This window comes from Aspergillus tanneri, assembly GCF_003426965.1.
Source record: "Aspergillus tanneri strain NIH1004 chromosome Unknown AapTan_7_pilon_pilon_pilon, whole genome shotgun sequence".
Lineage (NCBI taxonomy): Eukaryota > Fungi > Ascomycota > Eurotiomycetes > Eurotiales > Aspergillaceae > Aspergillus > Aspergillus tanneri.
In genome coordinates, this window is record NW_022984634.1 from 1611725 (window position 1) to 1638755 (window position 27031).

Below are 27031 nucleotides of genomic sequence, written 5' to 3' on the forward strand. Positions count from 1 at the left end.
TCTTTACCCACCGGTTTTTCTTGGCCACGGGTTCCCTCAGCTATCTAGTGCACTTTGTCAAAATCAGTCTAACACTTTCAACATGAATCCGCTGTCCACCGAAGAAATGGAACGATTCCAGAAACTGTCGAACGAGTTCGAACCAGATATCCAGGTGAGCCGCTCTAACACGCCAAATTATCCTAGGGCTAACAGCCAAAATGAAATTAGGGCCCTCTCGTGTCTGCCAAGCAATCGAGCAGTACAATTGCGATGGAATATGCGAATGCTGATCCAGCCTTTGCCACCAAGACCAGCGTACGCGAGAGTTCATCTGGATCTTTAGAGCAGGCACTGACATTTTGATTGATAGGCACTTGCTGCGACACATCCATTTACACGTATTATGAAAGGTGACGGTAACTGTGGCTGGAGAGGTAATCTTTTGCCCTACTTTCGACTTTTGGCATCCACTCACTTCATATAGCGGTTGCATTTGGTTATTTCGAGAGCCTATTCAATCTTCGGAATACGCTTCAAGTTCAGCGCGAACTACTCCGGATCAAGTCATTAAATGTGCTACTTGATCAAGTCGGGCAACAAGAACATCTGTATGAGATTTTTGTGGACGAAACAGAACAAGTCTTTACACAAATATCCGAAGCGATCCAGAATGGCGTCCGTGACGACTCGTTCCTGGTCGATGCTTTTAACTCCGAATACAATTCAAGTGCCATCATCACTCATTTCCGAGTTAGTTCCCTTTAACCGCATATTCGTTCTTTCGTTGGCAATGTCGGGATGGAAGAGCCTTTTTTTTTTTTAACCACTGACAATGATTGACTTGTTGAACGCCTATAGCTCTTAACAAGTGCATGGATGAAACTCAACCCTCACCGGTACCAAGCGTTTCTCTCCTTACCCCTTGACCAGTATTGTGGAACTCGGATAGAAACCGTCAAGACCGAAATTGATGAAGTCGGCCTCCAAGCCTTGGTCGATGGAGTGATCGAGGGATCCGACTTCGCGGTGGAAATTCTGTATCTTGACCGTAGCGAAGGCGATGTGGTCACCCCTCACCTTTTGACTCCTAACAGACCCAGTGCTGCAACTATCCGGCTGTTATACCGCCCGTATGTTGGAGTCTAATATTGCGGTTCTTGTTGGATTAGCTAACATTGACGCCCAGGGGCCATTATGACCTTCTTTACCAGGCCGAACCTATCGTGAATATGGAACCCGTGGTCAATTTCCAATACGCAATGACATCTAACTACTCCCCTTGGGATCAAGGTGCCCTCTCATTTGACGTAAACTCCAGTTTAATGTCGATTCCAAATTTGATGATGGATCCATCGTTTGCTCTTAATCCTTCGCCAATTCCTCCCGCTCCTCCTAGTCCATACCAGGTTTCATCTCCCCAGGAAGTTTATCACCCGCCTATGCAAACCCCCCCCCCAGCTACTGTGGCATCACCACCCCCTTCCCAGATATCTGCTCCGTCACCACCTCCTCCGATGACGTCACTGCTAGGTCGCTCATCAGATGGACCGCAGATTCGATTGAATCCACTGGTGATGAAGCCTAACCTAAGCCACTCGTTGCCAGTCACCACTCCCTTCAAGAAGTGAGTCTTTCTATCCAGTCACAGTAAACATCATTACTGAAACTAGATACCCTTTGTTAGTTCGCCTTACAACCAAGCCCACTTTCAAAACCAAGACTTCGAGCCGATCCATTGGGAGCCTAACGAATCTCGCAAGTGATCTTCGATTGAAATATGTCCTTAACATTTTGCGGATATGAGATGCGACATGTTATTTTCAATCAGTCGTCTTTCGTGGTAAACGGTCTATTGCAGACTCTTTTAGGGGACTAAACCCACGTCGGACGATTGTCCTTTTCGGGAAGGCTATTATGAATGTTTGCTCAGAGGGGGAAACCTTCTGTTTGCGATGCATTGGTGCAACCGATATTTTTTTTTTTTTTTTTTCCTGCTCATTCTTCTTGATTATGTTGACCCATTCCTGCCTGGCTCCTTGTTCTTTTAGCGTTTGTGTTGCGTGTTGCATGGTGTGAGCGAGATTCTTTCCTTTCTTTTCAGATGACAACATATTCGATTCCAGAGGAGAACATTGATCCTAAATTTTAATGCTCATACTTTACCTGAGTTCAGTTCTTTTCTTCCTCAATGGGCTATCAGTCTCATTATGTTCTCCGTTTGCACGCCTAAGTTTTATCCCAATTACAGTGTATCTACTTGTAGTTATATTTTTGGACTACGTGACACGCATCACTTTCTCCCCCGGTAATTAGCAGAAAAAAGGCCCTAAAAGCAAGCGAAAAGCGCCACAGAACTCTTCTAAAGACCGGAAGTTATCAGCCTTTTCAAGGGTGACCAATTGGTAAGTGTATACTAATCTAGTCAGGTAGAACTTATGAGTTCCTGGGGTTCGTCGTCCGGACTTAATCATCCATCATTAAACCCTTGCGATCTTGACAGTCGTAGTCTCAATCCGACATATGGAAAGATAAAGTCCAGCTACTTTGCTCAAATATCTAAAAGGTGCCTACCAGGCACCTAGCTACCTAGCTAGGATTATTATGCCGCCCAATGATGTATGAAAGCCCTATTTGGTATATGATGTAATTTGCTGTATGTAATACCAATACAGTCACAAATGCCATTGGGGACAGTCAGTTCTGACTTTCACTACACCTTGCTGATTAAGCTGGTTCAGTAACTTAGTTTTAAATTCGCCTCTCTTGCTGCCGAGTCCTTTCCTCCTTTCTCACATCACCACACTCTTTTTGCCTGTCCCGCGGGCACCATTTTCTTGTCTTTACTCATAGCGTCTCGGGCCTGAGTCAGGCCCGCTTGAGTCATACAATCATGGCGGCCAGCGCTTCATCAGCAGCATCCCCCGTTTTCGCTGCCAAGTTCATCTATTTCCAGCCGTCACTATACTAGTGCCGACCTACAAAGAGAAGCCTCCAACCAACATACCCTTTCTCACAATCCTTACTCCTCCGATCTTTTTAATTCATATTCTCCACAATCTCTGTCCTTGGATTCGCCTTTCAATCTCCCCGGTAATGGCTTCGCCGGTCTTGAATCTTGGGATACTTGGGCCACAGTGACGGACGGTCCATCTCAGCCATTGCCTGCTATTTCGACTCCACTATATCCCGCGTCCTACACGCATCCTATTGAATCACAGCCAAGTCCTTTGCAGAATACTCTTCCTTTAATATCGGATCTAGATGTACATGAGGATTTCTTTCAACCGAATGATGTCCCCTTGACACACTCTGAAGGTTGGTTTACTTGCCTCGAAGAGCCATGTGCTAGGTCTTCTCTAACCAACGACAGATCGCCAATCTCAACTACCTCCTATGTCCCTTCCAGCATCGATCACTACATCGCCCAACCCATCATCGACGACTCCTAGTGATTTGGCTGCAACCCGTTCAAAGTCCACGCTTTCTAAAGTAGAAAAGCGGCAACTGAATACCATGGCTGCCCGTCGCTATCGTCAAAGACGAGTGGACCAATTGACTCGTTTGGAGGAGGAGCTCAGGCAAGTCAAAGAGGAACGCGATGCGTTGAAAATGCGGGTTTCTAAACTGGAAGGTGAGACGGAAGCTCTCAGATCTCTTGTCGGGAGAGGAAAGAAGTAGTTTCTGCTCTAGGTGAATTCGCCAAGTTCAAATGGAATCTGGGTATTATACATCAACATTCTGATCAACTATCTCTGCATGGAGTAAGCACTGGTAGTAGTCATTAGTATGTACGAGTGCAGGTGACGAGAGAAAAGGATATCCTACGAATGGGATCTGATGATGTCGACACAAGTTCATCACTGACAGGAGTGACCATCCCGATAATATTATCCATACGTTTTTCTTCGTATGCCCAGAGCAGATAAAAGACGGTATGATAGTGGGGCCTACTACACTGCAATCGCAATCTGAATGCCCAGTGTATAGATGGTATGTAATAGTTGTAATACCGGGAATTTGGTATGAATACTTATCAATGTACCAAAAGATCTTGCAGATTGCATGAAAACAACCAATAATTAACATCTTCCAGATCTAGGAATTTAGGTAGAAATATGGTGCTTATATCCTAGATTTCTCTTTTATAGCTTATTATGTGTCTATATCTTTCCCTTGTTATTGTTAGGTTTATACTGCACAACCTCATACTGTATCAAATTTTATAATACTGTATACAGATACAACATGCATACAAGATCTCTTATCCGCTAGAAATAATGAGTGAGAATGACTCATTTTCTGGTGCTTTAATTGGTCAACTTGCAAGCTCGACTTCTCCACTGGACAAAAGACTCATTCTTTCTACGTTAAGCCACAGGTATTATGGCCAATATTATCATGTGACAAACTGGACTGGAAGAACATTGGGAGCTTTAATCCATGCAGAAACAGAACTGTATTATAGCTGACAACTTGCAGAATGTCCTTTACTTATAGCTCCACAATCTTGTCTCTACTCTGTACTCTTGCAATAGCATAGCCTTTCTAGCTTATTATAATGTTTTTTCTGTCCATCCTTCCCAATCATTAGTGTTTGCATAGGCCGATAAACCCGATAGTGCGATGGCGTTTGGAGCATCCACAAAGAGATGCGTCTCCTTTAACCATATTTAATATGGCTGATCAATCAGCTAACAATCTGTGGTATGTTTCTTCCTTTAGGGATGCAGATATACGGTAAAATTGCAGTCAATTCGAAGCATTAGTTTCCAAGTCAATTAACCTTCACTCGGATTATCTGATAAGTTACCACTGTGGGCTAATGTGCTTGTCCAGGGAAATCAACTGGTGAGTTACCGAATATCTGGGTCCTCATCACGCATGGTCCATGAGAAGATTCAGTGGTGTTACCTGTCCTTCGGAGTTCGCCCGAATGTGCCTGAACCCGAGTAGCGGGAAACAGTGTTCCCCGCATTAGGCGTTTCCCCCCGCAATCCTCCATCGCTTGATACCTTACCCCCCAGGTTACCGGAGGACTCAGCTCCGTCTGCTTGATCCCGATGTCTTCCTCTATACTAAAGACGGCAATCGGGACTGGAGAGGCGGAACACTGTCATGCGACGACTATCTCAATCTTCCTTTACTATACCTAAACGGCAGCTAGAATCTGATAGACGGAGTACAGTCGTGCGATGAGCTTTGCCTTCACGTGGGGTCGAAGAGTTGTGGATGCGAAGGATTTGTATATAGAGTGCCGTGATTTTCGCTGCACTTCTAGAAGAAATCGCTCTCTGCATTGTCAGTGAAAGAAGAAGCACAATGGTGTCAGTTGATAGTGGCTTCGCTCTTATCCGCCGGAACCCATATCTGTTTGGGGTTGCCTCTGTGAGTATATTCGGTAGTGTCTATATTGCGGTTAGAATGGACTAGATCTAACCATGTTATTGTTCCTCGCAGTTCTCTACCCTAGGTGGTCTACTCTTTGGATATGACCAAGGCGTGGTATCCGGTGTGATCACGATGGAATCGTTTGGGGCTCGATTCCCTCGTGTGTATTCCGATACTGGATTCAAAGGGTGGTTTGTGTCGACCCTGCTCCTTGGTAAGTGCAAATCATGACACCCGTGGAGGCTAGAAGCTGATGGGGCTGCAGCGGCTTGGTTTGGCTCCTTGATTTATGGCCCGATTGTGGATCGTTTAGGCCGGAAATGGTCCATCAATGTTGCCGTTGTCATCTTTGTTGTAGGGTCCGCAATTCAATGTGGTGCGGTGAACATTCCAATGCTCTTTGTCGGTATGATTTTCCCCTAAACAGGCACCTATGCAAGGGTGTGTGGTGCTAAAAGTAGGGTAGGTAGAGCAGTTGCAGGACTGGCTGTCGGCCAATTGACCATGGTAGTTCCTTTATATATATCAGAGGTATGTGTCTCTAAAAATGATGTTCTCCAGTATACTAAATTGCTCCAGGTCTCTATTCCAGAAATTCGCGGTGGACTAGTTGTGCTTCAACAACGTAATACCTTGGCTTCTTTCCTGACAAGAGACAATCACTAATGCTATGAATCAGTCTCAATCACAATCGGTATCCTCACCAGCTATTGGATTGACTACGGTACAAACTACATCGGAGGAACTCGCTGTGCTCCAGATATTCCCTACAGTGGCCAGACCAAAACCTCTCATACCTTCGATCCGTATCACGATGTTCCCCCCGGTGGCTGCAACGGCCAATCCGAAGCATCGTGGAGATTACCACTAGCTATCCAGATTATCCCCGCAATTATTCTAGGTTTAGGCATGATATTTTTCCCTGATTCACCTCGTTGGCTCCTGATGAAAGGCCGTGACGATGAGACCTTGGAAGCGCTTTCCAAACTACGAAGACAGGCCAAGGACAGCCCGACTCTCGTCAACGAGTACCTAGAAGTTAAGGCTTCTATCATGTTGGAGGATGCCTTCGCAAAGGACCGCTATCCTAACATGTCAGGGGTGAGACTGCATACTGCTCAGGTCTGTACTGCTCTACTCTATCTACTCTTCTGTTTCTCTTTCCACGCGGCTCACATGTTCGTAGTATATGTCTTTTCTCACTGAATGGGCCCGCTTCAAGCGTTTGGCAATCGGATGCTGTGTTATGTTTTTCCAGCAATTCATGGGATGCAATGGTACTATTTCCCCACGTATCTAGAGATCTATCTCGAAACGAGAGTCGAATGACTAACCGACTATTATAGCTATAATATACTATGCACCAACAATTTTTGCGCAGCTTGGACTTGATGGGAACACTGTACGCTTTTTCTTTCCTTATTCCAATGCTTTATATTCATCAGTGCACTGATATCTATCTCGTAAGACTTCGCTCCTCGCCACAGGCGTATATGGAATCGTCAACTGCCTCAGCACGCTGCCGGCTCTCTTCCTTATTGACAAAGTAGGCCGTCGTGTCTTGCTTATGTTCGGTGCTACGGGTACTTGTATCTCCCTAGTTATTGTAGGTGCCATCATAGGTGCCTACGGAACGGATTTGGTCAATCACACATCCGCTGGATGGGCTGGAATTGCCTTCATTTACATTTATGATATTAACTTTTCTTATTCCTTTGGTAAGTACTCTTCGAGAGTGACCTTCATTTGGCCCTATGACAAGCATTGAAACCAACTGCATTCATTCTAGCGCCAATTGGATGGGTTCTACCATCAGAGATTTTCAATCTTTCTATCCGATCCAAGGCCATTTCAATCACCACGTCCGCTACTTGGATGTGTAACTTGTAAGTTCATATCTGTTTACGTACACCAAAATGCTTTTTCTTGCCCCATATCTATTGCTAACCAACATTACCCTTCTAGTATCATCGGCCTTATCACCCCAGATATGCTCGAGTCAATCACCTGGGGTACATATATCTTCTTTGCGGCATTCTGTCTCCTGGCATTGGCGTTCACTTTCCTTTGTATTCCAGAAACACGCGGGAAGGTTAGTTTTATCCTATCTTTCGTTTGTCGCCCTCATTTCCAGGAAACCGAGAAAATCCATCAAATGCTAACGAGGATGAGCTTGCTCTCAGACTCTAGAAGATATGGACCTCATTTTCGGTGACACCGCAGCCCATGAAGAGAAACAGCGTATTGTTCAAATTGAGGCTGAGCTCCGTGGTACTCAGGCCTTTGTAAAAGATACCCTGGTAAAGCCGTTCGTGGAGCAGGAAGAAAGCGTCGCTTGAGTGGTCAGGACAGACATACGTTGGAATGTTAACGCAATACTTGTGATTCAACATTCCCGATATAGGATAATATATCCGACGACAGGTTGTGTAGATTAATCGGGCGACCTGCGTTTTGTACAATACGAAGCCACGCTATGTTCAGACCCGAACTTGCAACTGTCCATGGCCACAAACCGGTCTCTGCGGTATGAAAAAGAATCAAAATCAGGGAAAATCTCCCTGTGGAGTGAAATTGACCCATTCAGAGAAATCCATGCCACCTAGATTCAGTTCTTGGTCAACATCCGGGAACATGCTACCAAAAGTAGGATCATTGAACATTTGATCGGAAATTTGCATGAAAATAGGTGGCTGTCCCGTCGACCCATCGGCAACTGACGCTGTATATGCTGGTGAACAAAGCCGATTTACTACCTCCAAATACCTGGTAGCTAGCCGATGGCTGCTCAGAGACGGATTCATTAAAAGGTTTTTTGTGGCTTCAATATCTTGAAGCCAGGACGGAGCATCTGTACTCGTTGGGTCCGTCATGAGCAAGATAATAGGTATAATTCCAGCCTGGAAGAGAAAATATCTAAAATGAGGCAGAAGAGTTAATCCATTTAATACAATTTTGATCAAGGATATTTCGGGAAGATTGAGGAGGGAGGCACTTACAGCATATACCATGCACCTATCCGCGTACAGATATAGTTACTCACAAAGTCAGTAATAGAAGAGATGGTCAAACGAGCGTTTCGAAGACAAAGCATTCTGCAATCCGCCTCTAGCGGGTCTTCTGCATGTTCCGGCGTGTTTGGAGTCCATCTTCTCGAGGCCCAACGAAGGAGGATTGGCCGATACAAAAGAATTCTCAAATTCCAATCTCTCCACATGAGTCGATTTCGGACTAAAGCAAAGGGGTCTGATTCCGATAAGGCAGGTGGCTGTTTGAAATAGTGCGGAAGACCATTATACCATTCTTCCATTGGTTTTTGGAGATTCAACGTTTCCTCCGCAGTGAGGCTTGGGCTGGAAATAAGACGCAGGTACACGCTATTTGTGAGCAAATGGAACCTAGCTTGGGCAATTAGACCCGAATACAAAGTCGGTCCGTTGACTTCTTGCGGCAAAACTGTCGTCGTTGATATGAGGGCCTGGTTAACGGTGTCAGAAAATCTTTCTGCCGTAGCGGATACATTTATAGAATAGACTCACCTCATCGTGAATGTTCAGGACATGCTTTGCATCCATGACTCTATCCTCAGGTAAAAGGATAGGACGACCAAAGGTCTTTGCAGCGCCGCTATCAAATATGAAGACACCCCACCATAACCTTCTTCTAATCTCTCGCTGAAGAAGGCTGATATTCCATCCATGAAATTCCTTGTGGAGACCAAGACTCATAGCCATTCTAACTGCCAACCCTAAGAAATTCCAGCCAGTGTTTGGCTTATTTCTCTTTTGTGCATAGTTGCTTAAAAGAAGCAACGCTTGAACAAGGGTGAGGTTTCCAGTTTCGAACACTGATACTTGTTGTAGATGACCCCTAGCTTCCTGATAAAAGGTGATGTCCAGGTCCGAGTTGTCGTCTCCAATGCTCCACGCCCCTAAAGCTAAAATAGTATTCAAAAGAATTTGCCACGCCTGACCATGACGGCGAGGAGTCTGCTCGTAGAACTGCGCTCTAAAGGTAGCCTCATGGACAAAAGGATAACTCGTATGATAATTAAGAAAAAATGCATCTACAAAAGCCTGCTCAACAATTCCTGAAGGTGCGGTGTTCAGAAGCTGGGATTTCAAAGGCACCCCTTCCGGACCTGTATTAGACTTTGCTGACCGAGCAGGAAAATTCAGATCGAATCCGTGCTTCAGCAAAGCACGAAGAGGAACAACACTAGAAGATGCACCTGTAACCAAAGGGTTAGCGAGGAGGATTGAAGAGAGGGTAAAGGCCATACAAACCAAAATATCCTGTTCCTTCTGGCTTGATAGACAAGGATGCCATGCCATCCGTCAAATCTCCGACCGTAATTTTATTTTCAGCCCAATCAAATCCATCTGCTTTTTGTGGTAGAGCTTCGGGGGCTGCCTCAGATCGATCCGCTTCAGCCTTAGCGGGAGTGGAATGTCTAGATGAAGACTTGGAAGAAGACCCAGGTTTTGGCGGCCCATCCTGGTCATGCAACAGAGAACGAACTGTTGCATCAAGATCACCTCCAGGGAACAGTCTCCCTAGAGCTGTTTCGAAGGCTTGCAAACGGTCTTCTACGTAGGTTAGATGTCTGAGATGTTAGTTAGCTCTCCGCTGCTGACAATTCTTGGATCTCAACGAAGACAAATGTATAAGACTTGGACTTTTCCCCAGTGGGAGACAAGATTAGGAATGTGAGATGCTTACTGTCGGGTAAGAGGACTCCTTGTTATTTTGGGGCTATATTTGCACTCCTTGTTCAACTGCTTGCATTGTGCGCATACAGGCTTCTCCTTGGAACACTAGAAGAAAGATAAGTAAGTGTCCTTCTTCTCAGCGTATGAAACACGTTGTGTGAAGCCCACCTTGGACTTGCGCAACCGACACTCATCACACTGCAATAAGTTAACAAATCTACACTTCCTTACATATAATCCTACTTAACAGGGGAAAACTCACAGCATACGAATGGGAATCACGAGTACTAGCCATTTTCATTTATCTCGAAAAGGATGTTCTCTTATACCGTAAGTCTCGTGTACGTTGACAGTTACACAAGCCCGGTGTCATCTGCGAACGGTCAGCACTGTGCCATTGATACCCCTTCTGGGGGCAAATGTTAGATGCGAACCAACGAACTTGCGGGCCAGGGTATAAAAAGAATGAATGGACATTGAAATACATTGCCGCTTTGGCGCGTATTAAATTCAATCTATAAGAAAGCCCGTAAATGAAGAACAACAGGGATTTGGGAAAGAAGCCTCATAAAGTGATCTTGAGCAAGCAGCTCAATGTAAAGGGCATTCCAAAGTAAACAGTACTAGATCTCTCGAACTGTGGGGATTCCTAGGAGAGGCGCAAAAAAAAAAAAAAAAAAAGACATCATGGGGAACAGCTAGGAGATAACATGGGGCCAACTCACGATCGGCACGGAAAACATTCAAAAGCCCACGTCCTTAAGGGAAGAGGGGCTAAAGAAACATCCGAGACAGACGTAAACCCCCGAACCCATTCCAACGGAGAGAGGAGGGTGGTATCTGGTTATGTTCGGATGAAGCCTTCTGCATCCAAGAAGTTGGGGCGTTTGATTGCCCGTTGGGTGTGGGGTGTGGTCAGGTGATCCGATACTCCCACGGTTGCATCCCTAAATTTCAGGAATCCACCAGGCAGGGGTATTTCCCCTTTGGACCAGACGGCTTATTGGACTGCATTTCGCCTTTCAAGGCACAGTGATGTGCTCTTAGATGAATACTATGTACCTATAAGATAATTAGAAGCACCGCAGAAGGGTCTTGCTCTGCTATAGAAATATTAATGTCTCACTTCTCAGCACCTTGATGACTGCCTACCTATATTAGTATAGGATCGGCATGTACACTTCCTGTAGTACATTGTCATTTGAGGTCTAACACCCAGTTGATTTAAGATTGTGTATAGTTTTTATATTAGATTATCTACACATAATAAATAAGGTAGAATGGCTACATTACCTTTAACACCATTATGAAGGATGTATTTTACAGAGGGATGGCTTGAACATATATTTATACGACTATGTTCTCGTAGTATGAATTGTCTACCCACGTATCTGATATATCTATTTCATTATCTCCCAGTATGTATATGGCATAAATCAGCCACTCAATTTCCAAAGGAATCGTAATATATCCTATATACGCCTATTTCCCATGCCCAGTTGCGGAGTAATCCCCATTGATAAGGAAACGTGATGGACAGTCTTGGCGCAGCGGAAATGGACACTGACCAATCATACGGTTGGGTAGAGCTTTTTTTATACTCATCTCCGCGAACACTGTCAGAAAAAGTGAGAAGCGATAGCAGTAAGAAACATCACTTGCACTGTTTCCGATTGTGCTCTATTTCTGCTATCTGGTGAGGCCATAAGCGGCTTCAGTACTCCCCGCACATTCTCAATCATGCCTGCCCAACCCCCAGTTCCGCATCTTCTCACACCTTATGTATCTTCGTTGCCCCAGTCGTCTCTGACAATCCTGTCCTCAGTACTAGGTGCGACAGGAAACTGGCTAGTATTGCGATTCCTATACACAGCACTTAGTGCGTCGACCAACTCCGACGAGACCTTTGGGCTCCATGAGAACGGTGGCAGGAAGAAGAAAAAGGTTGTGCTCGTTAGTTTTCTGCGGGGTTGGGAATTTTGGAAATCGGAGGCAAAACGACTGGTGAGTATTGCGATTTTTTTTTGTTTCCCGCGTGTATGAGCTAGTTATCATATATATTATTGTTTTTTTATTGATATCAGGACACGCTTGCATTATTTCCCGTATTGCGCTTCTTCATGCCTGTTTTTCCAGTGATATCATGTACTGACATCTCTAGGGTTTGGACCTTCCACGCCTCACTGACAAAAGCCAATTCGCCTTCGTCGATGGACTCTCCGAGCTTTTCCATGCCCCCGTAGCTGCAGCTGAACCTTCTTCTCCGTCACGATTGCCCGGTACTGTCCCTCGAACAGTACTCCCCATTCGGTCCCAACCTAGTACGATCCCAGCGCGAGCCCCGCAAACTGTGCCGCGAGCACCGAATGGCAACCCACCTCAGGTGTCAAGAGAGATCGGCCCTGTAAAGCGACTGCGCCTTTCAGGCAATGGCATTGCAGCTCTGGACTCTCTCGAGCAGGAAATTTCAACCGTGGTCAAGAACCTGTCCACTGGTGATGGAGAAGAATCCGAAGTATTATTAATTATTGACCAGCCGGATCTTCTGCTCGCTGCGACGGGGCCAAGTAGAGGCATAGGTGCTACGGAGATGAACGAGTGGATAATGGGCCTACAACAAGTGCGTACTAGTATTTATCTGCATGTTGGGTCTCGCACAGAAGTCATCCATACATTAAAAGGCCTACAATTGGGTTTTCCTGCTAACTTTCGTTTCCTGTGCAGAGCGCTTATGCAACCGTTATGATACTCGCCGCCGATTCCCCGTTGATCCAGAACGCATCTGCATCCAACTATGCGCCGGCTACGCCGTTGGAAACAGAGCATGCTGCGTTCGCCATAGGATCTGCCCATCGAGCACAGATGGTGATACAGCTGAGAAATTTGGAGACTGGCGTTGCAAGGGATATTAGCGGTGTGCTGAGAATTAGTAAAGGTGGTGCGTGGGGCCGATCCGACGAGAGTTCCGAGGGAAAATGGGAGGAGAAGGAAGTCTTATACTTTGTCCAGAGGGACGGAGGCGTTAGCGTCTTTGGAAGAGGGGAATAGAGATTCTCTGCTGCGATGGATTTTGTCTATGGTTGGTGTTAAGGCGTATGTAAATAGAAGGGACAGTGCCAATAGACTGATTTGTCACGGCCTGCTTGTCATATAAGGCTATCTTAAAAACCGGCTGCTAGAAGAACGCAGGAGTCCTTGGAGAATGGGTGTATTCAGGAAGACAGATCACATTGGAGACATCTCAATAATGTACCTGTCCGGATATGGGATATTCGCCAGCCATAAACAAGAAAGGAAATTCATGCCTGCTTTCCCTTTCAAACCCACAAAAATTTTTGTCTTCCATTTGCCGTCCTTATTCTAGAATAACCATGTTATGACGACAAAATTAAGACTTGTCCCAACACCGACTCCACGGGAAAGCGTCTTTTTTCGCCTGGCACCGACTACTTCAGATACCAGGCCTTTCATACCAGCCCTCTCTCCAGCCTCCGAGATCATAATTACGACGTCGAAATTAACCTAGTGGCTCTCGGGACCACGAGCGCCCTTGGGGGTGCCGATCTGGAATCCGTTCTTGAAGCGGCGGTGGACATCCTTGAGGTGGGCCATTCTACCGGTGCCGGTGGTCTTGCGTCGCTTGGCCTTCTCGCTCCAGTTAACTGATTCCAACAAAAACTCGTAAGCGAATAATTCCACTCCAAATGAACAATGCCAATAAATCCATTTATTGACCAAGCACAGAAACAAAACTCAATATATCTCGGGGGAATTCCTACACTTGCGAGTCTTAGCGGCGGGATAACCGCAGCTGGAACAAGTTGATTTCTGGATGTGGAAGGAGCGGCGGCCTGAAATCGGAAAAATCGGAACGTGTTAGCCCATTTGCTGCTCATTATACCTTCCCGACTTCCTCTGGTTATATCCAGTATAGCGATCCGTAAAGATTTCGCCGGGTGGTGTCATTCGCGGTGTAATACTAACCACAACGCCTGCAGAGAGTGTGGGATTTATTGTGGCGCTTGCCAAAGCTGGAGGTACCCTTCGCTGTAATCGGTGTCAGTCTGGAAAAGGTCTCTCGACGACAAGGCACTTGTTGCTCAGTGGGATATTAAATTTGCACATACTCATCTTGAGTTATGGAACTGTAAAGTCACGCAATAATTGTCAGCAGAAAATTTCTCTAGTGCATTTATGCGCATCGAAATATCCAATGGGGAGAAACTTACCTGGCGATTCCGTTGAAGGGCTAGTTGTCGTTGTCGTCGTCGCTAGGCGTATCAGAAGTTGCGCGCTGAGATCTGGGGGGCTGTCGTTAAGCGAGTTGTGGTATCCAGGGCTTGTGCCCTGGCCGTGATAAATCACGGGACCTGACCCGGCAGAGCTGGGCTTTGGAAATTACACTAGTAGTTTCACAGGTAACCAAGTCTAATTAGGAATTCTTATTAATATAGGTTTGACTATACTAAATATAGTAAAGTCATATACTGCAACTCACGCATCTATTTGCTAGTTATCATTTTTAATTTCTCACATAAAATTGGCTATGAGCAATTCAACTAAAAAAGCAACAACTATTGAACATTAAGTACATCGTTTTTTGGACTAGGTTTGACCAGCTAATCAGAATGCAGATATCAAAATTTCACTGACACCCATGTCAGATCCCCCGATCGTCTGTCTGCTTGACTCCTTCCTTGCCCCGCCCTCGATATATATTATATATATTGCTATTAAGGATATGACTAAGGCACCCGCGAATACTATTTTGCCAAGACACATTTAGCGCTATTCCAAATTAGGATTAGTTATATGTAAAACTACGAGTTTTACCTGGGTAATTACCGACGCCTACAGAGCTACATATCACGTGATAACATGCTCTAACAAGTACAGCAGTTGATTGATCGCCTTGCATAGACAAAATCACAACATCTATTTTAATGTAAAGCCTCAGTTCCATTCTGCATGGCATAATCTTAGTGATAAAAAAGAATTTTGTGTATCCATTATATTGTCAATTGGGTATTCCTTATAGCGCCAAACGCCTGTATAGAAGATGTAGCCGATATGCATGAGAATAAAGTGACATATGCCAAAATGCTGGTAACTATTGCTCAAATTCGTCTTTCCCTATGAACGCAGCCATAGGGTCTTCCGCAGCAAGACAGCTCCGCTTATACGACTCCAATTCCTCCTCCGTAACACCGGACTGTATTTCCATTAACGTCCTCTTTTTCGAAGTGGTCCTGGGCTCTGTCTGCTCTGTCTGTACTTGAGGACTCCGAGACACATGTGCATTAGCTGTCTCGGTGCTTTCATCGGGGGCTTCAGCTTTCTCATCATTCTCCATTAACATCAGCATTTTGTCTGCTTCCTCGAAGGCTTTCTTTCCATCTTCTCCGGTACAGTAGCTGTTCTTAACTGTTGAGAAACAACAAGCATAGCCCCACTCAAAGTTGTGCCACCAGCTTCCCCATACAGAAGTGTGATTATTGGTGAAGATATCTTCAGCATATTTTGACTTGGCCGCCTTTTTAGGTGCACCCTTGATAGCACCAGTTTCGTCATATTCTACGAACCTTTCGTTCTCGACGACCATTGTATGTCGAAGTGGAGTCGGCGTTAGATGTTCCTGTCCACCATACTTGTCCAATAGTGCTTTTCGCTGAGCTTGACGTTTATCCTCGCTTTCGATTTTCTCCTTTTTCCGCAAAATTTCCCCGGACGTCGGATTTGCTTGTAAGTGGATCTTTTGTGAGCCACGTTCTTGTGCTTCCCATGCGTACTTTTGAGCCTTCTCAAACTCGGCCGCATCACCGGAAGCGCGAACAAAATTCTCCTCCGCGACAAGAGCTGCGGCTTGATCATCCTGAGCACCCATATCAACCATTCGGCGTGTCTTAGGATCATATTTGGCAGAGTCAAGATCAAGATTCAGCAGGTATTTTGCAGTATCCTCCCGAATTCGTAGGTTGCGAGTGGCGGTGCTTTGCTGTCTTCCCATGTCAGATTCTTCGGCATATCGTGCCTCTTCCTGCGACGCATCTTCATCATCCGGGCCGCCATCTGTAATTGTCTTCTGCCCATTCTCGACATCTTTCTTCGTAGCCCGTTTCAGCTTTTCTAATTCTTCATACTCCTCTACAACTTGGCGGTATTCGCTAGGATCATAACCATTCCATCGATCTCTTTTAGCGTCCCATCCCAGATCAACATTTTGTACAACTTCGTCGGCTTGAATATCTTTGCCTGTCCACTTAGCGCCTTGTTTTCGAGGCCGACTTAGGCATTCCTTTGTTTTGTGTGTCATGGCGCCACAATTTTCGCAAGCTCCTTTTCGATATTTGGTGGCGGCTGGACCGACACGCTTTCCGCGCTCGTACCATTTCGACTGGTCAGTGGTCGACTTATGTAGACGCTGATGCTCTAAATAGTCGTTTGCGGAAGAATCATCGTCGATATAGAACGGCTTCTTGGAGATAAAGGATGGAATGTACTCATTGCGTTCCTTTGACGCCACATCGGCGGGCTTTCGTGACATTGCGTATAAGCGCTTGCGACTACTCCAGTCGACACGGGAATTGGAAAAAAAAAGAAAGACAGTTTCCTGATTGATGTATTTTGAAATATGATTGCTAGCCAAAGGTCTGCTGTTGGTGGTATCCGACACTCAAACTTCGGAGGTCGAGCTTTGAAGATACCGACAGGCGCATGTATCACGTGACTAGGCGTTCTTTCGCTCCTCGGGTCGCGAACTCTCTTAATAATTACTGCAACACGTCATACTCATCGCAAAGAGAGGGGTGAGATCGCAAGCTGACTAGGAGTGACAACCGCATTTGAGACTTATTGATATGAAGCATACCTTATCTTTGTACGATATGTTGCTGATAGCCTCGGCTGTCCCAACCTCAACTGATGGAGCCCTTTCAAGTGCGCCTCAATTGCGTGGATCATTACCAGGCGGTCCCGTCAGAGTTTGACCCTCCTCTTCCTTATAGAGAGGGAGCTGCTGTAAAGCAGTACAGGCCTAAAGTTCCTGTAATCAGAATATTTGGAGTAACGGAGACTGGTCAGAAAGTATGCGCCCATGTGCATGGCGCGTTTCCTTACCTTTACGTGGAGTACAGTGGTGGCTTGGATCCCGACAATGGTTAGTTTATTAGCCTACATTATTTCCCTTAATTTCCGGGACTAATTTGTTGCTAGTGGCATCAGCAATAAGGGACCTACATCTGTCAATCGATCATGCCTTGGCAGCAAGCTACCATCGCAACGCATATGATAAGAAGGTTGCTTTCGTCGCTCATATCACTTTAGTGAAGGGTGTTCCATTCTATGGATATCATGTGGGCTACCGCTTTTTCTTCAAAATTTATTTATTGAGTCCAATTTATACAACGAGACTGGCAGACTTGTTGCTTCAGGGGGCTGTATTGAAACGCCCTTTGCAGCCTTATGAAAGCCATCTGCAATATATCCCACAATGGATGTGTGATTATAGTCTGTATGGATGTGCATTTATGAAATGTAGCAAGGCTATGTTTCGGTCTCCTGTTCCAGAATATCTCGAACTTACGAATTTATCCCATCGTTGGCATGATCGATCAATACCACAAGACTGCATATCGGATGAATCAGCTCTCTCGAAGCAAAGCCATTGTGCACTTGAGGTTGATGTCTCTGTACAAGATATATTGAATCGACTCGATATTAGCCCTCGGCCGATTCATCATGATTTCAACGAGTTTCTGAACCCGATTGTTTCGAATGAGCGACTTGTCCCTAGCATGGCAGGGTTGTGGCAGGATGAAAAACACAGGAGGAAGAGAAGGCTTGGAATTGTAGATGCTGGTAGTAGTCCGTTTAGTCCTGAGGACTTGACTTCGCTATCAGCTAATCCAAGGAGCAACTCACATGGGCCATGGATCCGTGAGGATGAATATCGTCTATTGGTCTCCCAGATCGCCGACGAAGAAAAACGACAAAGAGGGGATGGAGGCATCACTTTCCATAACTTTTTTGGCAAAGGATCTTTCGAGGATAATATCAAGACCACTTTGGAGAGCGTTGAGGACTTTTTCGCGGACAAAAAAGAAACTTTAGAACCGCATGTGCATCGAAACCAAAGTACGGGTGTATTGGCGAGCGCTGAACATCATGCTCAAGACGATGCACCGTTGCTAGCGGAGTCTGATGAATATTCTTATTGCTCAGATGATAGTGAAGCCGCCGACTTACTCTCTGAAGATGAGAATGAGCAAGAAGAAATAGACTCCAATAATGATCCTCTGGATGACATAGATTTAATCCATCCTTTTCGAAAATATACGGAACAGGAGATTTGTCTATCCAATGATCCCATACAGCAACGCCACATTGAACCGACGAAAGCTGAACCTAGGGATGCATACGATCATAAGTCTGGTGCGCCAAATAAATTAAAGGAAATTAACTCCCGAGAAAATATCCGTTCAGATATTCAGAGAGCGAAAAATTCTCTTAAACGTTCAGGAAACGACTTTGCTCATCTTGACATCCCATCTAAGAGAATGAAGATTGTTGATGGTGGCTCCCCACAAGACACATATAGGAGGTCTCATGATGTACAACAACAATATTCAGATACTATCCGCGATATGGATGCAAAACCTAGAATCGGAGAGATGGCCGATACTGATATCCTGGAAGCGTTGTGTGCTACCGGGTCTTCCCAGTCGAAGATTTCAGATTCAAGGCTAGCCGTTCAGCCTAGAGGTGCCGGTAAAAGCAGTAGGCTCAGCTTTCCGATTGTTAAAGATCCAAATGATCCTATAACTATACTACGTCTCAGCGAGGAGGCTGGTTTCACGTCAAAGACAACACCTGAGATCTCAAGCAAAACAGATTCTACTCCAGATATTTCCAACAGTGCCAATGGATTAAAAAGCTCCCCGCTATTGGAGATCTCGGCTACAGAAACAAACAGTGACACCTCTAATACTTATATGTCACAAATGGGCCCCATGATTTATGAGGCATTCAATATACCTCTAACCAGTCGGATTTGCTGCCTGCGGCTGCCTTGCCCTAGCGCTAGCGAGATTTCATCTACACTCAATGATTACGGCTATCCGCCTGCTATTTACCAAAATGCCTTTTATAGTGATGTGGCTGATATTCCTGACCGACCTCGAGATTATGCCGGCAGAGAGTTTCGGTTGGGGGGAAATAGTATTCATTATCTGTCTGATTTTGATCCATCAGGGCGTTCACCTGCAATGCTGGGTGAGCAAAGTGCAACTATACAAGATAGAAATGACCAGGAAGAAACTGATCAGTACTTACGCGAACATTCCACCAGCAAAGTATGGGAATTTGCTCCTGTGCCTCCAAGTCGCTCAGAGGTCATAAATTGGTTTGAAAACGAAAATTCAAGAAACAAACCTCATGCTACGGAGGCAAAACGGTTTAAGCTAAAACCGGAAGTAAAGCTAAATGAGCTTTCACAGATTGAGGGACCTACACAGAAGAATGGATGTGGTTTCAAATATTCACAAAAAGAAAAATCAGCCAACGTTGAGCACCCTGCACAATATATGAGCATCATGAGCATAGAACTTCATGTCAATACTCGCAGCACGCTTGTTCCGAACCCAGAGGAAGACGAGATTTCTTGCATCTTCTGGTGCATACGTTCAGAAGATGAAGACTTTGATGTAAACAGTCACATTTCTGGTGCTCATGTTGGAATGGTTTTCCAAGGTGAAGTTGATAGACCGGATCTAAAAATCTCGAAGGCTATCAAAATCGACGTGGAGCATGAGGCAACAGAACTTGATTTGATCAATAGATTAGTGGACATTGTCCGATGGTATGATCCAGACATTATAACTGGATATGAGGTGCACAATAGCTCCTGGGGATATGTGATCGAAAGAGCCAGAAAGAAGTATGATTTCAATATTTGTGATGAGCTGTCAAGAGTGAAATCACAAGCTCACGGGAAATTTGGGAAGGATGCTGATCGATGGGGCTTCAATCATACCTCTTCTATTCGAATCACAGGGCGACATACGATTAATATATGGCGAGCAATGAGGAATGAGCTGAACCTACTTCAATACAGTATGGAAAATGTCGTGTTCCATCTGCTTCACCGACGAATTCCACATTACTCCTTTCGCGATCTCACAGAATGGTATCAGAGTGGTAAACCTCGTGACCTCGTGAAGGTTGTCAACTACTTCGCTTCTCGCGTGCAAATGAATATTGAGATTCTGGAGACCAATGAACTGATACCAAGAACCAGTGAGGAGGCGAGGTTATTGGGAATAGACTTCTACTCCGTTTACTCACGAGGGTCCCAATTCAAAGTCGAATCTTTGATGTTTCGTATTGCGAAGCCCGAGAATTTCGTACTTGTATCCCCGAGTAGGAAGCAGGTTGGACAACAGAATGCTCTTGAATGCCTTCCGTTGGTTATGGAGCCCCTGAGCGATTTTTACACTAGCCCACTTATAGTTTTGGATTTTCAGTCCCTATACCCTAGTATCATGATTGCTTACAATTACTGCTATTCAACCTTTCTTGGAAGGGCGCAGCAGTGGAGGGCCCGAGACAAAATGGGATTTATGGACTACAAAAGGCAGCCGGGGTTGTTAGAGCTGCTTGAAGACAAGATCAATATCGCACCGAATGGTATGATATATGTGAAAGCGGAAGTCCGGAAATCGCTTCTTGCAAAAATGCTTGCAGAAATACTAGAAACCCGGGTTATGGTGAAAACTGGGATGAAAATGGACAAGGACGACAAAGCACTGCAACATCTCTTGAATAATAGACAGCTCGCTCTCAAGCTTATTGCTAACGTTACATATGGCTATACTTCTGCCTCGTTTTCTGGAAGGATGCCTTGCTCTGAGATAGCAGATAGCATCGTGCAATCGGGGAGAGAAACACTCGAAAAAGCTATCGCTTTTATTCATTCTGTAGAGCGATGGGGTGCTGAGGTCGTATATGGAGATACAGACAGCCTTTTCGTTTATCTCCGGGGGCGAACACGAGATGAAGCTTTCAACATCGGAGAAGAGATCGCCAAGGCCGTCACAGAAATTAACCCGCATCCCGTGAAGCTCAAGTTCGAGAAGGTGTATCATCCATGTGTGCTTCTGGCTAAGAAACGTTATGTGGGCTTTAAATACGAACACAGGGATCAAAAAGAGCCCCATTTCGACGCAAAGGGAATCGAAACAGTCCGACGAGATGGTACCCCCGCAGAGCAAAAGATTGAAGAAAAGGCTCTCAAGATCCTCTTCCGAACGGCAGACCTAAGCCAAGTCAAAAATTATTTCCAAAAACAGTGCAACAAGATCCTACAAGGAATGGTCTCGATCCAGGACTTCTGCTTTGCCCGAGAGGTGAGACTTGGCACCTACAGCGAAAGAGGCCAACTGCCCCCTGGTGCCCTGATCAGCACCAAGAAGATGCTCGAGGATCCACGTTCGGAACCTCAATATGGCGAACGAATCCCCTATGTTGTGGTGACTGGTGCCCCCGGATCTAGACTAGTTGACCGCTGCGTACCGCCGGAAGCCCTTCTCTACGATCCCCAGCTAGAACTCGATGCAGAATACTACATCACTAAGAACCTCATTCCTCCTTTGGAACGAATCTTTAATCTGGTTGGCGCTAATGTCCGCCAATGGTATGAAGAAATGCCCAAAATCCAACGAATCCGCCGAGTAGAAGGATCAGCTGCCTTCACAAGGAAGGATCTCAAGAAGACGTTGGAATCGTACATGAATTCCTCGACCTGCATTGTGTGCAGGGCGAAGCTCCAAGACACAAGCACACCCGTGTGTCCCGAGTGCATGCAACAGCCTCATATCTCCTTGCTTGGTCTGGTCCGTCGACAGCGGCAAGCGGAGAAAAGGGTATCAGACCTATACCGTGTTTGTCGCTCCTGTATGGGTGTTGCATTTGATGATGACGTGAAATGTGACAGCAAAGACTGTCCTGTTTTCTATTCTAGGACCAGGCACTTGGCTAATTGGAGACATACCACGAGTGTTTTGGATCCGGCTGTTAAGTTGCTGCAGAATGAACGTGAGAGTACGTTGGAGTGGTAGTGGTAGCAGTATTATTTTGGAGTTTCTACAAGACCTGAGGCTAAAACTGGATGATGGTGCTGAGGTTTCTGGGTGTCTTAAAAGCCTCCATGGAGCAAAGAGTTCTGGATAATGGCACTACTGACAATTGGCGTTTATAACCCGATGTGGTAAGATACCATTTGGATTTAGTAAATCGGCTACTTGAACAATACGAAAGTTCTCGATTACAATTTGTCTCTGTTTATTTGGGAAGAAAAAAAAAAGAAAAGAAAAGAAAAGAAAACGGCCTTAAATTCTTAAATTACATGCTTATTGCAGTGCAATGTTCGTTGAATCTGATTTTCAATGACATTTCGTCAGAATCAGGCCATATCATTCTCCCATCTCGCTCAAGCATTGAGTATCATATTAAGCTTGTCGAGTGCAGTGGGCTCATGATCGTCTTCTTCGACGATTTCATCGCAGTCACTTCCAGCTTCTATGACTGAGTTGAATGTCGTTTCTATCTTCGGGGCGGCCTCTGATCCAGCGCGGCCACTATCTACTGGGTCGGTATTGAAATCGAGCAAATTAATGTTGCCTTCGATAGGAGGTGATGAGAGAGATGATGACGATGGCATCTGCGCTTCTGAGAGGCCGAAATCAACAAGTTGTTCTAGGGATTCGACAGTATTACTGTTCGCCCCCGAAATTAACTCCGATTGAGGAGGTGCACTTCCACTAATATCGTCGGAAAACATACCAAAGGGATCTTCTCGGTTCGAGTGGCCTATGCTGGGCTGGTTTTCCGTCTGTGAAGGGTGTCGATTTAAAGATGAGTTGTGGGAGTTTTGATACAATTCGTGCACTGTACTTGTATGCTCCGACAGCTCATAATACCCCATTGCAATTTTCCCTAGAACATGAGATAACACCCACGGAAAACTAATAAGAGGCAATTTTTCCATCTTGGAAACAGAGTTGACGAACATCTTGTCCCCATTCATATTCTCGTTTCGATATTTTTCAAGGGCAGTCGTCATTTCCTCATGCGTGATACGGTACATGGCAACTGCTAATGGAGCAAGTTGTTCAAAATTGCGACCACCGACTTTATTGTAACATTGTTTTCTAAACGATTCGCTGAGAGAAGATGAGATGCTTCCAATTTCTTCGTGGAATTTATAGTCCTTGCTCATATTGGAGTGGCTGAGAACGAAAGTAGACCAGACTTCAAATTCCGTCTTGATCTCATGCTGTGCCATGATCCGTCGCATTGCGCTGTCGTATTGGGATTTTAGCTCCCTAGAAAAATCGTAAAGTTCTTCATGAACTACTAGCTGACACCCGAGGATTCGCTGGTCAAAAGGGTTTTCGAGGCTGGGAATGAAGTCGACACGCTCAACGGCATCATACAGCTGACCGAGGATTTTCCTTGAATGGTAAATTTTCTCCTTTGGCTTATGAATTTTTTCCATAAAATGAGGCCATGAATGAGGCTCCAAGTTTCGAGTCATATGCGCTGGGATTCCTGTTTTGTTGTAGTCGACTGCATCTGAATGGAGTTGAGCAAGACGAATACACTTTTCCTCATTCACACCGTCTAGAAGACGATCTGCCCAAGCGAGGTGTGCGTGGGCAATCTTAGGGAGGCAATCGTTCTTCATGTAAGTAACGAAAAAGGATGTAATTTCGTCTACTGTCACGTCGTGATCTAGATCCCGCGCCTTGTTGCTTGTATACTTCATAGGAGCCCGAAACCAATCGTCAGGTATCAAATCTTGATCCCAAATCACAAGGTAGTCATCACCATCCAGGTCTCCACCAGAGCACATGCTTGCAACATCTCGATCGCCCGTCTGAGGCAAGACAACCACATCATGGAGATGGGCTAACTGTGGAGCGTTAACAGCTCTTACGACTCGGATATCTCCAGGGTGAAGCGATGGATTACGAGCCAAGATACAGATGCCTTCGATAATCTCGTATCTTCCACCATTATCGGGCCGAGATGTCTGAAGGAAGATCTCAGGCAGTGCCGCTATATGTTCATCGAGAGTAGCATCATTTCCTGGAATCTTGTGTGCATAGTACCCATTGAGAGTACCTGTCTCATCCATGCATCCCAACAAGGAAGCGCCTTTGTCAATGGCAATTTTGGCTTTCTCTTTCAGGTACTTAAGGTGCCAGGCTCTCCACAGACATAGGATGGATGTTATGAACGGCTCTTTTGCCCTTCTGAAACCATCATGGATCATCTGACTGACAACAATGGTCATTTGATTAGGATCCACATATTTTTTTAGCCAATAGATGGCTCTTGTGTCACTCTCCAGGGCTTCATCTAGGCCTTGCAGCATGGTTTTAAGCTTGGCAAGGAATATTTCGTCTGAGATACCAAGAGTAGATAGCACTATGATCAACTGCCTGTTTAAGGCTGCTATAGAGAATTGGCTCCATCGAATAATCTCTAACCCAGAATGGATGGCTGGAAATTTGTATTGACTTTTCCGAATATGCACCTCATGACGTTGAGCTTCCTGGGAGACAGTGAGCATGCCCTTGCAGCCTCCGAGCCGAAATTGGAACGCGGACGGAGGGTCGCCCGTCGGCGTCTTGATTTTTAACTCTGACATTGCCATTTGAGCGAGAAACCGGGAGATCCTACCGACACCATCGGAAAAAGTGTATCCATTGCGCTTAATATCATCGATGTGACGTACATGCACAGGACAGCCAGAAATGGCACGGGTTGTGGAAAAGCATTGGCCCAACCTTGCAGCGTGCTTGGCCACATTCCGTATGTCATTGAAGTGGCCCATCCATGCACGGATGTTAGCAGCGGTGAGGTTAGGTAGCGGCGCAAAGAAATAGGCGCCATGCTCCCGGAGCTGCGAGTTTCCAAATGCAAGGAACTCGTAACGCCTGTCACCAATGACAATTCCATTAGCCAACGCTCTCTTGATTCTAGTAAAAACTTCATCCATGGTGTTGTCAACAGTTGAATTGATGCGACCAAATAGCTTTTCATCTGTGAAACGGACTCGAAGGAAGCGATCAGCGTGTTCGATATAGTGCCTTATTATCCTGTTTGAAATTTCCACCGTGGGGGTGTTGAAGTAGATTGTGCTCGGCGTGATCCTGGCTGAGCGCATGTAACAACAGTAAGGTGAAGTTTTCACGTCTGTTGCCCCCCTAACGAATTTAAGATCGAATATTTTCATTGGATCATAGTAGACCTGTTTCTTAGCTGCCACATGCTCCAAGAGCTTTATGGATTGTCCTTCCCCAAGTTCAGAGAGCTTGATAACGAATCCACGGGCCATTGTGTACTCGTAGAGGTATCCATTTGATAGACAGACCTCGAGTTGGTAACGGACAGGGAATGGCAGATGGATATAATTCGGGTCAATCAATTCTTCCAGAGAAGAGACTGGAGCCTTAGGCATCTGCGTATCTGAAAGGTCGATCCATTTCCAGACCGGCGGCATCCGCTCTTTATGCTCGTCCCATTGAGTGAACCGATCTGTGTTGACGATCCTAACATTGTAGTCTTCAAGGATATTGTGAAGTAAGGTGAATTCGGTTCCTCGGCCAATGTTCTCCGAGTATTTTATCTTAAAAGCATTCCAACGACCTGTATAATGAATAAATAGTAAGCTAGGGCAAAAACTCGAAAGGAGCGAAGCACAAGGAAAAGTCCTGACCAATATCAATAACAGGGTTTTTCTTCCTCAGGCTAACAGGAAGAGAAGACAGCTCTTGAGGATTGTGAACAATGCATGTCTGTCGGAACCAAGTGTCCGAGTCTCTCCAAGTATTGTCATCTACGAAAGTAGTGGCAATGTTTGAAAGACGTCGATGGTAAGCCGGAGGTGATGAGAGTACAGTGAAATGAGATATCACCCCTGAAACAGGGTCTGAGGTTTGATAAATCTCAGCTAATTGAACAAAGGGGATTTTAAGACGATATTCCTGTAGCGACGTGTCGGATGAAACCGACTTGTGTCTGGCACTGAAGATGGGGAGCTGAAAACGAACAATCAACGTCCTATTCCTCACATCAAGGACTACAAAAGCCTGTTCGTTCCGTCCAGACCCAATTGTGCGCATTGGCAGGAGGGTTACTTCGTCAAACAAAACCCCAATATCCATAGACGAGATTGGTATTTTCTGGACCATTGAAGAAGCGTTAGAACTTTTCTATGAGTAGTCTGTGAATCAAACTGAACAATGAGGCCTACCACCTCAGCCGGATAATGAACGTCCGGATTCGTAGGACTAGGGATCCGGAGGTCAGGACGTTTGGTACTGAGAGCAACTGTAATAGTGAATATCTTCTTATTGGGGAGTTTGATGGTATATTTCCCCTTCGTCCAGAAGTCTGTGCCAGGCGGCGGCCTACGCAATGGTCAGTTACAGAGGCAGAAGTAGAGGTTTCAAAAACATACTTAAAGCGTATTCTCCCCTTAGGCTCCCGTTTCCCATGGAAATCCTCGAACAGATCAATGGAAAAGACATGACCCTCTTTCTGAAATGCCTGCCAGAGGTCGAATGTGGTCGCTTCGTTAGGTACGTTCGAAATGTTTACGGCGACCGAGTCCCAAAACCTCCATGGTGCAAGTATCTGTGGCGGCTGTTGTTGGGACGTATTCTTGCACTGACGAGCAGAACTTTTGGCTGGAATAGCTCGGTTCTGAGGTGGCATCTTACTAGAAGATTGAGAGAGACCATGGACTGGGAAGAGACTGGAGGAAAACGTGGAACAGATGGAAGATGAAGAAAAAGGAATAGGAGATGGAGAACGAGAGCTCGTCCCAACTTCTCGGTGAGGATGGCTAGTCTGTTGAATCCTAGTAGGCTGGAAAGGGCGGT

The 27031-nt window shown here is 45.5% G+C and overlaps 9 protein-coding genes across 9 annotated transcripts; 5 read left to right on the top strand and 4 right to left on the bottom strand.

Moving 5' to 3' along the window:
• Positions 1 to 82: 82 nt before the first annotated feature.
• ATNIH1004_007115 (uncharacterized protein) lies at positions 83 to 1745 on the top strand (the record flags this gene model as incomplete). The annotated part of the gene is made up of 7 exons (XM_033571742.1): positions 83 to 154; positions 211 to 297; positions 353 to 398; positions 467 to 732; positions 841 to 1112; positions 1169 to 1606; positions 1667 to 1745. The coding sequence occupies 7 exons, from the start codon at positions 83 to 85 to the stop codon at positions 1743 to 1745; spliced, it is 1260 nt and encodes a 419-aa protein (XP_033425057.1).
• A 1127-nt stretch (positions 1746 to 2872) lies between these two features.
• On the top strand, positions 2873 to 3660 carry ATNIH1004_007116 (bZIP transcription factor; the record flags this gene model as incomplete). The annotated part of the gene is made up of 3 exons (XM_033571743.1): positions 2873 to 2919; positions 2966 to 3297; positions 3353 to 3660. 3 exons carry the CDS (start codon positions 2873 to 2875, stop codon positions 3658 to 3660), a joined length of 687 nt encoding a protein of 228 aa, XP_033425058.1.
• A 1641-nt stretch (positions 3661 to 5301) lies between these two features.
• On the top strand, positions 5302 to 7709 carry ATNIH1004_007117 (sugar porter family MFS transporter; the record flags this gene model as incomplete). Its single annotated transcript, XM_033571744.1, has 12 exons — positions 5302 to 5367; positions 5440 to 5584; positions 5636 to 5776; positions 5837 to 5901; positions 5950 to 5995; positions 6050 to 6492; positions 6557 to 6647; positions 6717 to 6772; positions 6839 to 7088; positions 7160 to 7256; positions 7336 to 7462; positions 7554 to 7709. The coding sequence occupies 12 exons, from the start codon at positions 5302 to 5304 to the stop codon at positions 7707 to 7709; spliced, it is 1683 nt and encodes a 560-aa protein (XP_033425059.1).
• A 207-nt stretch (positions 7710 to 7916) lies between these two features.
• On the bottom strand, positions 7917 to 10377 carry LAC9 (putative C6 transcription factor (Gal4); the record flags this gene model as incomplete). Its single annotated transcript, XM_033571745.1, has 7 exons — positions 7917 to 8286; positions 8370 to 8848; positions 8910 to 9601; positions 9657 to 9976; positions 10093 to 10187; positions 10251 to 10280; positions 10345 to 10377. The coding sequence occupies 7 exons, from the start codon at positions 10375 to 10377 to the stop codon at positions 7917 to 7919; spliced, it is 2019 nt and encodes a 672-aa protein (XP_033425060.1).
• A 1445-nt stretch (positions 10378 to 11822) lies between these two features.
• Positions 11823 to 13130, top strand: ATNIH1004_007119 (uncharacterized protein; the record flags this gene model as incomplete). The annotated part of the gene is made up of 3 exons (XM_033571746.1): positions 11823 to 12086; positions 12244 to 12702; positions 12807 to 13130. 3 exons carry the CDS (start codon positions 11823 to 11825, stop codon positions 13128 to 13130), a joined length of 1047 nt encoding a protein of 348 aa, XP_033425061.1.
• A 474-nt stretch (positions 13131 to 13604) lies between these two features.
• On the bottom strand, positions 13605 to 14213 carry RPL37A (60S ribosomal protein eL37; the record flags this gene model as incomplete). Its single annotated transcript, XM_033571747.1, has 4 exons — positions 13605 to 13744; positions 13862 to 13933; positions 14067 to 14129; positions 14210 to 14213. 4 exons carry the CDS (start codon positions 14211 to 14213, stop codon positions 13605 to 13607), a joined length of 279 nt encoding a protein of 92 aa, XP_033425062.1.
• A 979-nt stretch (positions 14214 to 15192) lies between these two features.
• slu7 (mRNA splicing protein SLU7) lies at positions 15193 to 16626 on the bottom strand (the record flags this gene model as incomplete). Its single annotated transcript, XM_033571748.1, has 1 exon — positions 15193 to 16626. One exon carries the CDS (start codon positions 16624 to 16626, stop codon positions 15193 to 15195), a length of 1434 nt encoding a protein of 477 aa, XP_033425063.1.
• A 377-nt stretch (positions 16627 to 17003) lies between these two features.
• REV3L (DNA-directed DNA polymerase zeta catalytic subunit REV3) lies at positions 17004 to 22195 on the top strand (the record flags this gene model as incomplete). Its single annotated transcript, XM_033571749.1, has 2 exons — positions 17004 to 17238; positions 17778 to 22195. 2 exons carry the CDS (start codon positions 17004 to 17006, stop codon positions 22193 to 22195), a joined length of 4653 nt encoding a protein of 1550 aa, XP_033425064.1.
• A 371-nt stretch (positions 22196 to 22566) lies between these two features.
• On the bottom strand, positions 22567 to 26864 carry ATNIH1004_007123 (uncharacterized protein; the record flags this gene model as incomplete). The annotated part of the gene is made up of 4 exons (XM_033571750.1): positions 22567 to 25793; positions 25864 to 26329; positions 26401 to 26557; positions 26608 to 26864. 4 exons carry the CDS (start codon positions 26862 to 26864, stop codon positions 22567 to 22569), a joined length of 4107 nt encoding a protein of 1368 aa, XP_033425065.1.
• Between the last annotated feature and the right edge of the window lie 167 nt (positions 26865 to 27031).